The 17,034-nt window shown below is 30.2% G+C and overlaps 1 protein-coding gene and 2 long non-coding RNA genes across 4 annotated transcripts; 2 read left to right on the forward strand and 1 right to left on the reverse strand.

Moving 5' to 3' along the window:
- The first annotated feature begins 474 nt into the window (after positions 1–474).
- LOC130015028 (uncharacterized) lies at positions 475–1,257 on the forward strand. The gene is made up of 2 exons (XR_008790029.1): positions 475–582; positions 713–1,257. It is a non-coding gene; the product is annotated as an uncharacterized LOC130015028 (long non-coding RNA).
- A 1,460-nt stretch (positions 1,258–2,717) lies between these two features.
- LOC126664913 (uncharacterized) lies at positions 2,718–5,230 on the reverse strand. 2 transcript variants are annotated; one of them, XR_007637482.2, is made up of 6 exons: positions 4,943–5,230; positions 4,678–4,699; positions 4,114–4,228; positions 3,398–3,481; positions 3,162–3,295; positions 2,718–3,065 (listed from the first exon to the last, which is right to left on the reverse strand). It is a non-coding gene; the product is annotated as an uncharacterized LOC126664913 (long non-coding RNA). The 2 variants fall into 2 exon arrangements; XR_007637481.2 differs by having other exon boundaries at positions 3,398–3,470; positions 4,943–5,224.
- Positions 5,231–11,619: 6,389 nt separating this feature from the next.
- LOC126660444 (histone H2A) lies at positions 11,620–12,787 on the forward strand. The gene is made up of 2 exons (XM_050353967.2): positions 11,620–12,021; positions 12,353–12,787. Exons 1-2 carry the CDS (start codon positions 11,812–11,814, stop codon positions 12,596–12,598), a joined length of 456 nt encoding a protein of 151 aa, XP_050209924.1. The 5' UTR covers positions 11,620–11,811; the 3' UTR covers positions 12,599–12,787.
- The last annotated feature ends 4,247 nt before the right edge of the window (positions 12,788–17,034 follow it).

A 17,034-nucleotide genomic window follows, 5' to 3' on the forward strand; every position in this document is an offset into this window, starting at 1 on the left:
ATAATAAAGTATGAACGGTTGAACATTTGAATATGAAAATCCATGTGCATTGCTCATGGTGTTTTCGAAGATAGCAAAATTGTTAATTTTATATTGCGTTGTTGTTTTCATGTAGGGACGGTGAATTAATTACTATCAACTTTCCAAACGCATCACAAATTCAAATTTGTTGTCTTGTATTGCTATTATTACTTTTGAAAAATGCCGGGACAACAAAAAATAAATTCATTTGTCAGCTTTTCCATTCCATTTCCAATCAATTTTTTTTTTGATTATGTCATTCACTACAATAATTATTGCTATAGCTTTCCCCTACGTGTCTACGCATAGACTTTAATTGTTAAATTCACTTTTTAATGGGGCTAATATATAATCTATTCTCCGTGAATTAAGGACTGCCTCTTCTTTAGTCTGTCCTTTTTACATATATCACCTTTAATGTGGCCCTCATCCTTCTCAGACTAACATTTATATTTTTTATTGTTCTTTAGAAATGCATTACTCTTCGCCTCAATATATAAATTGATTATTGTTGTGTCCATCGACACTCAACATTGGCTTGGACTTCCTCCGCATACAGTGGTACGTTTGTCTGACTTTCTCTTCGTAAGTTTAAGTTTTGTGTTCCATGTTTGTACGAACTATTAATTTGCCAAGTATATATATTCGCATCTATTTAAATTGACGACGTTACGTGATCATGTTCCTTTAGGTATAATTTAAACAGGATGTCAGACCTTATAGTCACGTATGATTACTTGCTTGCACTAATGTTATCGGAATTAAAGTTGCCTCGGCATTTTTATAATGTTGTTAATCATGTCGGTACATTTCTATGGGATGCGACTGTTGTTTTTACATTTACCGACTCTACTAACGGTCCAATTAATGCTGAGTTCCATGGTCATAGCAACATCTCTGAAGAGGATGCGAAAGAAATGGCTGCCCAATGCGGTGTTGATTTTTTAAAAAGCGAATTTGACGTCGTAATTAATCATTACAACACACAACGGTTAGAAGTTATAACAAAATGCATGGATGATATTCTAAAACATTGCGGTGGGCAAGACATTTTATATATTGAGCTGATGCTAAGATACAAGGACCTAAAGAAAAAATATAAAAGACTCAAAGGTTGCGAACATTAAGATTGGACCTGTCACCTTTATTTGGGATGCCAAATATTGTTTAAATATGTTTTATTATATGACGTGTATTGTTTAAAATTATATGGCAATTTTAAGATTTAGCAAATAATTTAGCTGCTGTAAGCTTTTGAGCGTTTGAGTAATATAGTTGAATGTTAGTTAAATTTGGTCTATTCTAGAGTTCTTTTGCATTTAATTTTTTTAAAAGTAAACTTTAATTAATATATGTTGTAATATTGAGCATAGTTTTGTTTGGTAATTATGTTGCCCTTTTAAGTAAATTATTTATACTTGGCATGACGATAAATTACTATTCGAGTGTTATATGTTCTTAGTTTTTCTTTGCCATGTTTGTAATTTGCATTCTTTATTTTGAAATGTAATGAATGCATTACCCTTTAATTCATGGCTGGTGCATTTTAAAGCTCATGATTTATCATATAATCTACAAATATTATTTTTAGATTCCAGTTAATTTAAACTAGGCCAAATGTTTAAAAAGGCCAAACAATTCATGAAAGTTTCACAAAAGTCCAAACTTTTCAATTTTATCCTATTTGTCCTGAAACGCATGATTTCGTTTTAATTATGTCCAACTACATAATTTTGTCTATGTGGCGCTCACACATCAGCAATTGGTCATTTTATTTTGATATATTATACACTTTACTATTATTTATATTAATTTTACAGCTCACGTAATTTTTACATTTACCATAATAAAAAACATTTAAATAACAAAAATCTCTCATATTTTTTTATCATTTACATTGCATTTTAAATAATCATTGATATGCCATTTTATATCTCTTGAAACAATTAAAGGATAGACTAGGTTTGTAGCTCACAAGTTCTCATGCTTCTTCCTAACAAAACAAGACAATGAATGTCTGGTTATTTTTTAAGTTATTTACAAGAAAAAGCCTGCATAATTGGGACACATTTTAATTTAAGATGTTTATATCTATAGATACAATGATCAAATTTAATTCATTCACTTTTCTTTACCTCACTCTAGTTAAAAAAAGAAAAATTAACTTAGCTTTAACGCGTGTTTACGCATAATTTAAGCTTCATATTTGCTTCCAAAAGTATAGGTTAACTTCCAAAAATCACAATATCTTGTACCAGTAGTTAATTATTTAATGTCAATTGCCAAAAGTACAGATTAACGAACTGTAATTTTATACTAATTCCAATGATAATTATTTTCGATTACAGAGACTAATCATTAAAATCATAAACTATAAATAAATAATCAATTGAATTTGCAGGTTAAAATCAATGTTCAATGTATATTGTATATGTTTCTAAAATGACTTTAAAACAAATGTTTTGGTGCTTTGATTTAAGTTATGTAGAGTATATTATTTAGTGTTAAACAATAATTAAAAGAACTAATAATTATAATACTAATCTATATTCTATATTCTAAAATTGAAGTGAAAAGTCCTGTACATTGTACAGGACTTTACACTTCTTATAGCTGAAAACGTTCGCGTTTTGGTTAATTGTTCATGAGGTTCATTATGTGGGTCCCCATGTCAAATTGCCTGTACAAAGATAAGATTTGATTTGCTTTTTCGCAGCACAAATAACAAGACTGCATTTATATTTCTTTACATATTATTGCTATTGTTTTCATATGTAGGACCTTATTTGTATGCAATTAATATTTTCAACTCTCATGTCTCATCAGAGACATATTTCAGTGCTTACACCACAACACCTTTCAAACACTATATATTTTCTTGAATAATTTGCTCCTTGGAAAACTCAATTTGCAGGATGTTGTTCGTTTTCTTGTGATGCTTTACTTCAAAGAAAAGTCTTGGTACGTTCAAACAAATCGTGAATTATTTGCCACGGTAGTTGTGCATTTATTTCCCCACATTATTAGCTTCCACAGAACCTGCTCTGTTGAAAGAAAAAAACAAACAATTATAGCTGCCCCTATATATCTACACAACTAGACTAGATTGAAAAAAATTTATTTTGCAAACCAAAGTATACCTTTAGCCACCGTGGATCCCGGACGACCTTTCCTTTTCTGAAACAAAAAAAAATCGCTCCTTCTTTATAGACCGTGAATTATTGTCATGCGTACTTGTGCATTTATTTCCTCACGTTATTGCATTTTATATAACCTGCTCCATTGGAAACAAAAAAAATAAATGCTATAGCTGCCTCCTATATATCTATGAAAATAGACTGTATTGAAAAAATTTATTTTGAGGACCAAAGTATACCTTTGACCACCGTGAATTAAGGACGACCTTTCCTTTAGTGAAATCAGTGCACTCCTTTACACTTTCCATAACCCTGCCATTCAGCTATAAATTTAGTTACTATTGTTCTGCACCTCACACGACTTTGCGCATTGAGGTTGGCTTTTTTTTTGGCGATTTCATTATCTTCGCCTTTTTGTTTCCATATTTAATTTTTCTAAATTTGCCAGGTACCACACCAACTCAAAAAAACTTTTACAAGGTAACGAAAGTTGCTGCATATGTTTACAAGCATATTTCTTACTAAGATAGTTTGCCATTTGCTTATTTCGGTAATATGTTTTTAATAAAATTAATGTTGTTTCAGGATCATCGTAACATTACACTTATCTAACGCAACTGTCCACAAATAAATGTAACTGTCACTTTTTGAATTCTTTAAATTGATACTAATATATAAGCAATGCATACATAAATTTATTTATAAAAAAGAACCACAAATTTATGTATTTGATCCACATTCTTTGCACTGAAGTTAAATTTCTTGAATTCGAATTTGTGTTTTGACCATTAATATTCTTGGCTCATTATTTTTACTTTTGATATGGAGGGTTTATAAGCATATACGGCCTTGCATGATATTGCATTTTTTTTCTTTTATATCATGGTACTTAATAACATAATGCTAATAACTTTAGAAGTTATATGATTGTTAAAGGTTGTGGAGTAAATTTTACCTAACTTTTGGTTGAATGTTGTTCCTTTTTTTTTTCCGAGCTCATTAGTCCTGTACAAATTTCCGTCCAAGGTGCACGTCTCGATCGGATTGCATCGCCGGATCTATTGTACGCGCTGTTCGCAAAAACATTGTGAGTTAATTATATAACTATGTTGCAGTATATCAAATTATTTACTATTAAATATAAAGAACATGCTTTATTTAGCTTTAACTTCGTCAGGTAGGGGTGAGTTTGGTTCGGTTCGGTTCAGTTTGCAAATTTCTGAAACCAAACCAAACCACCCCTATAAAATTAAAACCAAATTCACTAAATGATTGACGGTTTTTTCGGTACGGTTAACCGAAACCGTCGGTTTTTCGTTTCGGTCAAGTCGGTTAACCGATTAACAAACACAAAAGAATACAATAACAAATCTGATCCGGAGAAAAATAAACAATTGTATATAAACTGTTGTTTAATTATAATAATTGATTATACAACATTTCACATTTTTATTAACAGATCTACAACTAAAATATGAGTATAGTATAACAAAAAATTGTTCTTCTGCTCTTTCTTTACCAAGAGATCGAAAATATTGCTCCTGCAAAATTGAAAACGACGACTTAAATAAATCCGTATAAGGAATGAAAATAAGAATTAAATATGAAAAAAAACGAAGACATAAATAATATATTCTCAAAATATACAACAATAGCTAGAAATTAACCAAAGATCTCCAACAATAAATTATGGTACAAAAGTTAGATCTATGAAAAAAAATCAATTTGAATAAAAAAATTAGTATAATAGTAATTCGAATATGTTTATAGATCGAGCTACTCACCGAAAAAGAGGAGGAACTTATTTGCTTGAGCTACTAACCGCAAAAGATGTGCAGCCGTTTAGATTATTAAGAGAAGAAGATGTATCAATTTTTTTAGATTACTGAGTCTGTGTTTAGATGGAGTAATTTGAAAAAATGAAGAGAAAAAAATAAGATTAATGATTTTTGATATTGAGAAGAGATTAAAGGAGAGGAAAGATGGGTGTGAGTGAAAATTGAAGAGTGAGAAACGGCAGTGGGAATAGCTGAATTAGGGTTAGGTTTTAAAGATGGTATATATACTATAGCATGTAAATATCAGAATTACCCCTCCTTACTATATTAAAACGGTATAGTTTTAGCATATATAGTAATTATCAGTTAGTGTATATGAAGTTTTGTTATGAATCCTGTGCCAAATGAAATCAAACCCACTTGATCCACTTTATATATTAACTCAGATTGCCATCTTAGTCTTGAGAAATGATTAGAAGGCCAACCAGAAGAGAAAATGGATGTTCATCGGTTTTAAAAATGATTTTGAACTTGGTTAAAATAGTCAAACTTAGAGTTATGAACTTATAAAATATATTTTATAATTGTATTTGGAAGTTACACATTAAGTTACAAAATGACTTTATTATATTTGTTTACAATTGTAAAATATATTTTGTATAATACAGTTTAATAGTTTAAAATTTTGGGTAAGACATCATATTTGACATTTGGCCTAATTATTTATTATTGGTATTCTATGTTGGTATTTGAATTTTATCAGAAATATTTATGTAGAAGCTATGTAAACCCTACATAATACTTACATTGCAATAGAAACTTGCGTTTTTTTCGATCAATTATTTTTATATTTGCAATTTACACATTAAGTTACGAAATAACTTTGTTATATTTGTTTACAAAATATATTTTTTGGTTAATATAATTTAATAGTTTAAAGCTTTTGGTGTATAAATTTTCCTTTAGATATGCGAAAATGATGCGTCTTTATGAGACATAACAGTTGAAAAACATTTTAAATTAAAACGATCATAAAAGAGAAAAATAATATATATGACATTCGAATTGGATTTTTTGTTACCTAGATGCCGCAACTTATCGTGACGTCTGACTACTTGCTTATGTTTACGCTATCTAATTTGCACTGTCCGCCACATTTTTACAAAGTACGTAAGCAGTCCGGGGCATTCTTGTGGGATGCGACAGTGGTTTTAACATTTACAGACGTTGGCTTGGGTTTGACTAATGCCGAATTCCATGGGCAAAGTAATATTTCCGAAGACGATGTCAAAGATCTCGCTGCCCAGAACGGACTTGAATTTTTGAAGAACAAGTTTGACGTTCAAATAAATTATTACCACACACATCGATTGGAAATTTTGACTAAATCTATGGACAATATTCTTGTTACCTAGATGCCACAAATCTATTGTCAATTTTAGTGTTTCAAGTAGGTTAGGAGTATAAGGTAAGTATCTAAATTAGTTTTAATCAATAATAAATAGTTTTAATGTATATTTAGGATAGGATTTGATTTAAATCTGTATTAATTAAGATATACCTTGTAAAAGGTGTTAAAAGGCTATTTGGTGCCCGAATGTATCGAAAGGGACTTTCAGGACCACTAGGGTTCAGGTTTGGTCAATTTTATTCGCAAAATCTACAATTGGATAATAAAATTCTAACGCATTGTAATTAGTCATATTTTTAGATTTGTATCACGAGTACCCTTTAGGACTTTATGAGCTATTAGCGGCAAATTAATTTCATTCCTTCAAGTTTGCTGTTGTATACCGATCTAGTCCACTTTAATTTAAACATGCGGATCGCTAACTCGTCACCCGGACAAATGTCTTTGGAAATCATCATCGGATGCTTAAATCGCTTATCACCTTTTTACCAGTCCGAAAAATAGATGTATACATATACATGTAGTATGTGCTGATTATTAAACTAATATTATAATAAAAACTATTAAAAAGTAACTCAATATATATCCAAACATTAAAAGTGTTGATATTCTTCAGTAAACTTATAGTACTATACACCTTATAATATTTAATATTTAATAAATTAATAATTCTAATAATTAATACAGTTTTAGGGAATAGATTTTGTTTCGTGTCCAATAATTAATAATTCTATTATTTAATAGTTTATAAAATTTAAAATATATTTCATATAAATATTAATTATTAGGAAACTGATCACTTACCGGAGGTTGCTGTCCCCTATCTCGGCTAAATTTCAACATTTTATCTATAATGTATATGCGATGTATAAGTGTGTATCTACTTGTACCTACTATGTATCAATAATTTATCTATAATGTATTAATAATATATCTACAATATTTAGAGTTGTATCAATGAAGTATCTACGATGTATCGATGATATATTCAATAATATATGTATAACAAATCGTGGTGTATGTATAATTATCAACGTTGTATCTACAGTGTATCAGTGATGTATCTATGATGTATCGATGATGTATTCAATAATATATCCTAATCTATGGTGTATCTATAAAATTTATTTCGTTAATATAATCAAATAAGATAGAATTATATATTTATGATGTATTAGTTGTGTATCCATGATGCATCGGCGATTTATCTACAGTGTATCAATAGTGTATACACGATGTATCATTAATGTATCAAATATGTATATACATGATAAATTGTCAGTTGACATTAATCTTACACAAACGAGTTTATATAAAAAAATATAAATATTTATATTTTTCTAATTTTCATAACAAATTAAATCTCATAAATAATTCGGATACATCTCAAAAATAAATCATGTACTTTTTAAAATTATTTCAGATACATATAAAAAACATTGAAGATACATTTTAAAACTAGCTCAGCTACATTCTTCAAAATAAAGGTAGTATACTAAACTTCTTACAAAAAAAGATTGATGAAACCATAAAACTGCAAACAGAAGAGAAAATCAGTAAGCAAAAACAGATTAATAAATATGACTTAGTTATTTAAAAAAAAATTCACCTTGATTTTTTTTTCGTGTATACCCTGACCTTGAAAAACAGTCATTTATACCAAATTTTGTGTTTTTATGTTTCGTCCCTACCCAAAAGTATCAAAATTGTCTCTTTTTATTTAAAAAAAGTTTAAGACAATCCTTCAATTTATATTTATATACTAATTATACGTACGATATAACCTTTTATTTAATTATTTTTTATTTTTTAAACCTTTAATTCATTAAATTATCAATTATATTCTTGTATTGGGTAAAGATGAAACCTAAAAATCAAAAACTGGGTACAAATGACTTTTTTACAAGATCAAGATATAAACGAAAAAAATCAAAGTGTTTTTTTTTAAGTTATTAGGCTAATAAATATCATATATTACACAAAGATATAAAAATAATACATTTCATATACATCTAATAAACATATAAGATACATCTAAGAAACATTATAAATGCGTTTCAGAATTTCTGAAAAATCATAACATTTACATCTTAGAATTTCAAAGTAAAACAAATTATTTTAAAATTCTTACAACCAATTGACAATCTTTTCCGCATCAAAATAGTTATGTGAAATCAGACTTATGTCATTTCTCAAACATTAGTTGGTGTATCTGATTTAGAGGACAAATTTAAGCACTATGCATGTCACGTATAAATAAATTCAAAAACCTATCACTTTCGGATAATATAATACTAACAGTTTTAGGCACACAAAATAGAAGGAAGCCATAGCCAAATGTAAAGAGCTAATTACCGCCAAAAACAAATCCATGAAGATATATAAAAACGGCGTAAATTGTGAATTACCTGCCAAACAAAACGAAATTATCTGATGACTTTTTGTATATTTATTCAAATAGAGACACTTACCCTTTTCTTTTCTCTGTCAAACAAGGGGCATTTATGTAAATACTTCCAACACTTATGTACCTTTCTGCATACAAACACATAAAATATAATACAAACGTTGTCTTTCATTTCATCAATTGGAAAATTTTATACGTACAATTAGGTTAATTGAATCAAATTTTGTTTTGAGTAACACATCTAGATCTAAAAGGAGTAGAGAACAGACCTTCAAAAAGAGGAAAATCAAGCTGTAGAAAAGCGATGACTCGCCGATGCTGTCGGTAAACACATGCTGAAAATAAAAATGGGTATAAAATATAATAAATAAACCAACTCAGCTATTCGGTAATAGGAGAGGCTTAGTAATTTAGGGACGGCAAATAATAGTCCACTTTAAAAATGACAAAGTCAATCACGGGTTTTTGACAAAAAAGTGCCCCTACCCAATTAATATTTCCCGTTTTGTGCCCCACGCCACAAAAATTACATTTTTGTGCCTGGGAATGGCTGTTTGCGGGCCACTTAATCCAGCTGATTAACAGCTGGATTAAGTGCTTAAGCAGCCCGCAATGGCTAATTGCGGGCTGCTTAAGCAGCCAATGATTGGGGAGATTCTCTCCCCAATCATTGGCAGCAGAATTTAAAAAAAAAACAAATTATTATATTTTTAATTTTTTAAAAAAAATTCACAACTAAAAATTGAAATATTATAAATAAAAATTATCTACAATTTCGATATTTCGATATTTAAAAGGAATTGAGCGTCTTTCCGAGTAATATTTAAGCGATAAAAATAAATTAAAAAGAAATTATACATAAATATATAAAAACCATACAACACAATTAAAAGTAACCGTAAATAAATTAATAATGCAAAAATTTAAAATTGTACAAAAATAACAAAACTACTCAGTAAAGTCTGATCTATCAGGACTCCGTAAGCGTGTCCTCATGTTCGGCGCTCTCAGACTCACGCTGCCATTCAATGTTCGGCGCTTCCCATGTCTCGTCCACATCAAAGTCACTGAGATCGACACATCGTATGTGTTGCGGAAGTCGAGACTGGTAATGTGTAATATTACTTGGTTGTTCAGCGATTAGAATATCCTCCATATCCTCTTCCTCACTATCATAGTGCTCATCTTCTTCCTCTTCCACACTGCCTCTCTCAGACTCACTAGAACATAAATCTAGTTGCATCGAAGTTTCATTAGAAGCCGAAATATGATACTCCACGTAGAACTCTAACACGTTCAACGTCGGCATCCGAGCTGTCTGGTTCAGAATCGCAAATACGTGTTGGTCATCTTGCACTTCGAACAACGAGTATGAACATATCTCGTACCTTTCAACATGAGGTAGCCGAAAATAAATTTTCGTCACCTCCGGAGGGCTCACACTAGTAGATACTGCCGTTCTACAGATTTCGGCCAACTCCCCAAAATTTATTCTTCCATTAATCGGCACATGAACATATCTACCCCCCAAATATTCAACTCCACGAGGGGAGTTTATGATGCTACCATCACACCATATCACAAATAATATGGTGTTTGACGCCATTACTACAAACATGCGTAATAAATTAATATTAAAGTAATTTCTACAAATGTACATTTCTAGGCTTAATTAATATTAAAGTAATTTCTACATATATATTTATAAAGTAATATTTTTAACAATTTATAAACAGTTTATTTAAAAATTTAAATTAATTTATTTAACTATTTAGCAAATCGTCCACATTTTAATCAAACTATTATATATTATATCAAATATTTATGAGTAATGTTCATTCTATAATGTTTTTGTGTTTTATATTCATACAAATCGTTTTAATATTCTAAATCTAAATTTAATAATATAAATTTTAAATCTAATATTAACTAAATTCTAAATCTAACAATACACATTTATTATTCTAAATCTAACAATACACATTTATTATTTATTAAAAAAATTAGCTATAAAAAATAAAAAGTAATACGGACTTACCTCTTGTAGTCCTCGCAAAATAATAATAATAAAATTTTAAGCTCCAAAATAATCCGATTAAGCTCCAAAAATAATCCGCCAAATTACTCCAAATCCGCCAAATTACTCCAAATCCGCCAAATTACTCCAAATCCGATTAAGCTTTTTTTTATGTTTGATTTGAATTGTAAGTGTGGTGAAACTTCACCACACACCCCCCTTAAATAGGGGATGTCGCCCGCAAACAGCCATTGCGGGCGACATTAAATTCCCTGCCATGTGGCAGGGAATTTAATTACTGGCCCGCAATGGCTGTTTGCGGGCCAGTTAATCACCCTTAATCAGGGTGATTAACTGGCCCGCAAACAGCCATTGCGGGCAATATTGCTGCCCGCAATGGCTGTTTGCGGGCAGCGTGGGCCCCAGGCACAAAAATGTAATTTTTGTGGCCTGGGACACAAAACCATAAATATTAATTGGGTAGGGGCACTTTTTTGTCAAAAACCCGTCAATCACTCTATTAATGTATATGTCAAATATAAAGAAATATTAATCACTAAAGAAATTAGAGGTAAAATATAATTAAAAATAAAACATAGTATTAAAATAACAATATATAAAATTTATAAAAAAGAAAAATGTGAAATATTTAAATTAACTTTTCAGGTATTGTAAATAAATTACTGCTATGTAGTATAATTTAAATAAAATATTTTCTATAAAATGAAAACAGAAAATTCACTATAAATTTTCTTGCTGACTTGCATAAAAAAAGTGTAAAATTGCGAATCTCTATCTCTCTCCTCTTCTAATTGTCCCATTTCAATTGACGAGGATTGCCAACGTATCTTACTACAGCCGTCGATTCCTCAAATCCAACGGTGCTAAATGCTCCATCCAAGAAAACCAAAGCATCCAACTCCACAACTACACCAAAAAGCTCCGTTTATATCTGCTCCCTCTCCAACTCCAACCCATCAACCCTCTTCTTCCACAAATCCAAATCGTCCAAATCAATAATCTGTTTGTTTCCCGAGAAAATGGACACCGGAGGAAAGATGAAGAAAGGAGCCGCCGGAAGGAAAGGAGGCGGTCCTAAGAAGAAACCCGTTTCAAGATCAGTCAAAGCTGGTCTTCAGTTTCCCGTCGGTCGTCTCGGCAGATATCTGAAGAAAGGCCGATACTCTCAACGTGTCGGTTCCGGTGCACCGGTGTACCTCGCTGCTGTTCTTGAGTACCTTGCTGCTGAGGTAAAATTTTAATTTTCTATAATCTGAAAACCTAGATCGAATTCAATATGATGAAATGAAACCCTAATTTTGAAATTGAAACCTTAGTTTCTAATAGATTATAATTTTAGCTAGGGTTCATTTTGACCCTAAACTTAGTACAAAAGATTTTAAAAAACAGTATGAATTTGACATTTAGCTTCAAATTATTCAACAATATTTTGTCACATCAACTCCGAAATGAGCCAAAATGCCATGAACTCTTCTTAAAAGGGGAAAATTGAACATTTGTCGATTTAATTTAGAATTGGTTTAGAAACCCTAATGTGGCGTGATTGATTGTGGTGTTAAGGTGTTGGAGTTGGCTGGGAATGCGGCGAGAGATAACAAGAAGAACAGGATCATACCGAGGCATGTGTTGTTAGCGGTGAGGAATGACGAAGAGCTTGGGAAATTATTGGCAGGCGTAACTATAGCTCATGGAGGAGTTTTGCCCAATATTAACCCAGTTCTTTTGCCCAAGAAAACTGAAAAAGCTGCGTCTTCTAAAGAGCCTAAGTCTCCATCCAAGGCTACCAAATCTCCTAAGAAGGCTTAGTTTATGCTGTAGTTTCTGGTTGTCATCCTGTGTACGTAGTTTGGTTCATGTGTACCAAAGGGTGATGGTATTTTTTTTTTGTTTAATCCTAGGATTATATTAGAAGAATATTATGTATCTTCTTGTGCTATGTTCATGTCGAAGAATATTATGTATCTTTTGAATTTAATGAACTGTTCTGTTCCAGTATCTTCTTGTTCTGTTGCTTTTATTAATATCGGAGAAATGAAATGGGGTTAATCCGAGAAACTGTAATCGAGCAGACTTTGGTCTAGAGCTGTAAAGGGCTATAGATTTGATTTTAGTTCTTTTGTTTTTGAGTTTGCCTTTTGTTGAAGATTTAGGATTACATCATCTGTTTGTTGTAATACAAACCAGTGTTTTCTTAGTACTACAAACCAGTGTTTTCTTAGTACATTCAATAAGAGGGGTTTTTAGTTTCGACTATGAATTTTCATCTTATGAAGAAGACGACAATCCGGATAACATTTTCTTATCATTGTACTATCAAAAGCTGTTATTGAGAGTCTCATCAGCGCAGATATAATTCAAAATGCTAAAGATTCGGTATTAATCTAGCCAAATGGAAAAACATTTCACCATTTTCCCCTTCCCCTTCAATATGTACGAACGATTTACAAAAGTATCAGCAAAAGTAAAAAAGACTAGCTATTTCTCAAATCCAAATCGTCAAAAGGCATAATTGTCATTTTTGCAAAAACTACTCAAGACTGTTGCAATCGCCTTTGATCTATGACATCTAGGGGTGAGCATGGTTCGGTTCGATTCGGTTTGGTTTAGTAAACTCCAAAACCAAACCATATTTTAAGGGAAAATATAAAAAGCAAACCACGCCAAATATTTATGTAAAATTTCGGTTCGGTTTATCAAACTTTAGCATCGGTTTCGGTTCGGTTTGGTTAATATAGATTTAGATAAAAATTATATATAATTATACGTAATAATTTTTACTTATATTTGTGTATTAGTTTATATGTTTTATTTGCATACATGTATCTATGCACATATTATATTTATATATAAATATTTCAATAAATAAATTTTATATTTATTTATACATATATAAATATTAATAAAAATAATATTATTGTAAACTTCGGTTTTTCGGTCGGTTCGGTTAATCACTAGTTGAAACCAAATCAAAACAAAAAAACCATACTTTTTTATAATTTGAAACCAAACCAATCCATTTAACCATTTTAACCAAATCAAAATTAATTTCGGGTTGGTTTGGATCAAATTAATGGTTTGCTTCGGTTTTTGCTCACCCCTGACGTCCAACACTATAAAAGAACAATTTACTAAAAACTAAAAAAATTGAATTGAGTGTCTTACTGGCAATCAAGAAATCCGCATAAGTGAAGATATAACATACAAAAAAAGTGTGCTAGTTAAACTAAGTTTTGCTTGCACAATGCAAATAGCTATTGGTTTAGTAGTTTATTGGGTAATAATTTGAGAGAGATCTAAAAATTGTGCCCTAAATAGCCTGTTTAGACGTTAGAGAATTAGATAAGATACATAAATTCTCTAGTTCATAAGCAACCTCGACCAGAATGTTAAATTTGAAAATAATTTTAGCATATGGGACATTGTTTTTAGACAAATCGTACATGATAATTTATTCAGAGACAATGCAGTTGGGTTCTTTATTCAATCCAAACAATATAATATCAGTCACAATTAAAAGAAACAAGCAATCCAATTTAAATATATTCCAACAAATTACAAAAATATTTAAAAAAACTCCTAATCCAGATCACCAACACAACAAATTCTAAGAGCTAGTAAATTCAGTAACAGCTTTAGTCCCTTCCTAGATCACCGACCGCATGTTTCGCCAAATCCCCCGGCAAAACCAATCCCACCGCCGTCTGAATTTCCCTCGAGGTAATCGTGGGTTTCTTATTATATTTGGTAGGGGTGAGCAACGGTCGGTTCGGTCATCGAACCATCCAAAAATTCAAAACCGTTCGGTTTTTAAAAATTTCGGTCACCGAATCTTATTATCCAAAATTATATCAAAACCGAATAACCAAACCGAAATATTTATGTTCGGTTCGTTCGAAAACCGTAATATTTTTTGTTTGATTTTTTTTAAAAAAAAAACAGTCTTTTTAAAAAAATAGAAAAAAAATGGAAAAATTTAACTTAGAGAGTACATGTGCTTTAAATTAAATTTATATTTATCGTTTTTTATTCTAAAACTATAAAAATAAACAAGTTAAATATATAAATGTGTGTATATAAAAGCTCAAAACGACGTAGTTTTGAAATACGATCGGTTCGGTTATAATGGTTATTTTTTTTGTAAAAACCGTAAACCGAACCGAATAGCGAAAATTTTAAAAATTCCGGCCGTAACCAAATCATATTTTAAAATTATATTTTAGTTTAATTAATTCAATACGGTTTGGTTCGTTTATTCGGTTTTAACCGTTTAATGCTCATCCCTAATACCTGGCCAATCTCGCAGCTTATTGGGCAAGCTTCTTAAATATATCATTTATAAAACTATTCATAATTCCCATCACCTTGCTTGACTTCCCAATATCAGGGTGCACCTGTTTCAGCACCTTGAATATATAGATCTTGTATGTCTCTAGGCTCTTCTTCGCCTTCTTCTTCTTCTTCTCGACGCCGGCAGCTTCTTACGCAAGAAATTATAGGTAGGATATAATTAGAAATAAAACATGTTAAAATAACAATAAAAGGATTAAATTTATAAAAAAAGGAAAAATAGGAAATATTGAAATTAACTTTTCAGGTTTTGTAAAATAAATAAGAGCTATTTTATATATATATATATATATATATATATATATATATATATATATATATATATATATATATATATATATATATATATATATATATATATATATATATATATATATATTAGTGTTAATTTTCCAGAATACATGTTTTGGTATTTCAATTATAACTTTACATTACAAGTTTTGACTTTTCTTTTTTGACTATTTTTATTTACGAAAGATACTTTTTTTTTATTTTCACAAATACCTTTTTTGGTTTCCAGTTTTCGGTTTTTTCGGTTCGGTCAACCGAACCGACCGACAGTTTTTAATATTTTTTTTATAGATTTTTTCCCTGGAACTTTTTATTTTTTTTATAGTGTAACAATAGTGTTTTTATAGTGTAAGATTAGTATATATATAGTGTTAATTTTTATTTTTTATAAAAAAAATTCTGTGAATTATTTTTTATTTTTTATAGTGTAAATATAGTGTTTTATGGTGTTTTTATAGTGTAAGATTAGTGTAAGATTAGTGTATAAGTAGTGTATTTTTGGTGTATTTTATGGCATTTTGTAGTGTTTTTTGTGGTTTACACCATGAGACACTGCAAATACAACGTAAACATTGCAAATACACCGTAAACACTGCAAATACACCATAAATATACTAAAAACAGCAGAAATACACTATAAATACACCAAAATTACACTAAACATACAAATGCACCATAAATATATTTGTTCTTTACAAAATCAGTAGCAATAAACAAATCTATGAATAAGAGAAAGACAAAGTAAATAATTATATGAATAGTAGAACAATTCTATAAAGAAAAAATTATAAATCTACAATAATTTACTTATAAAATATTTAAATCATTACAAAAAACCTAAAAAATTACACAAATCTAAAAACGAGTTGAGAAATCCATAGCGCAAACGGAAGAGACGAACGGAAAAACGACCGGAAACGACGAGAAATCCATCAGAAGTAGACGAATGGAAGCGTGAACGGAAAAACGAACAAAAAAAAACCGGAGGAGATAAACTGAAAAATAAACAAAAAAAAGAAGAAAAGAAGAAGAAAAGAAAAGAAAATTTTGAAAGAGAAGAGAGAGAAAAAAGAGTGACTATGTAAAAATTTAACTTAAAATGAGATAATGCTTCTTTATATAGTGGGTATTTTTGGTAAATAAGTTAGCTTATTAGGTAGCGTAGGAAATAAAGAAAATATGGACCAAAATGTTATAAATATTTTGTCAAAAATAGATATTTGAAAAATAATCTCTTTGTTTAATTTAAATACAATATTTTCTATAATTTTTTTTTATTAAAGATAGCCTACTTTAATTATTAGCGGAGATTAGCGGGAGTTAATATTAGATATTTTTTAAATAGGCACACTGCTCATGAGTGTTGACGGTCAAACCCTAAACATCATACGCATATCATTAGGAGGTATGACGCGCTATACCTTTTTTTGTTAGTCTTAGCAAAATTACGGCTAGTAATCACCCACGGCCCCTGACTTTAGGGGTACCTTACGCTAAACCCCTTGATCTAAAAAAAGCTGCCGTAAACCCCCTAAACTTTACCTAATGATCAGCTAAACCCCTTTTACCCTAAAACCGCCCCAAAAAACCGCCCCAAGCCCTTT

The sequence above is a fragment of the Mercurialis annua genome, linkage group LG1-X (assembly GCF_937616625.2).
Source record: "Mercurialis annua linkage group LG1-X, ddMerAnnu1.2, whole genome shotgun sequence".
NCBI lineage: Eukaryota > Viridiplantae > Streptophyta > Magnoliopsida > Malpighiales > Euphorbiaceae > Mercurialis > Mercurialis annua.

Excerpts from the sequence above, each read along its gene's own strand:
- LOC126660444 (XM_050353967.2), top strand. The coding sequence starts at position 11,812 with ATGGACACCGGAGGAAAGATGAAGAAAGGAGCCGCCGGAAGGAAAGGA. Across the intron at positions 12,022-12,352 it reads TTGAGTACCTTGCTGCTGAG|GTGTTGGAGTTGGCTGGGAA; the intron begins GTAAAATTTTAA and ends TGTGGTGTTAAG.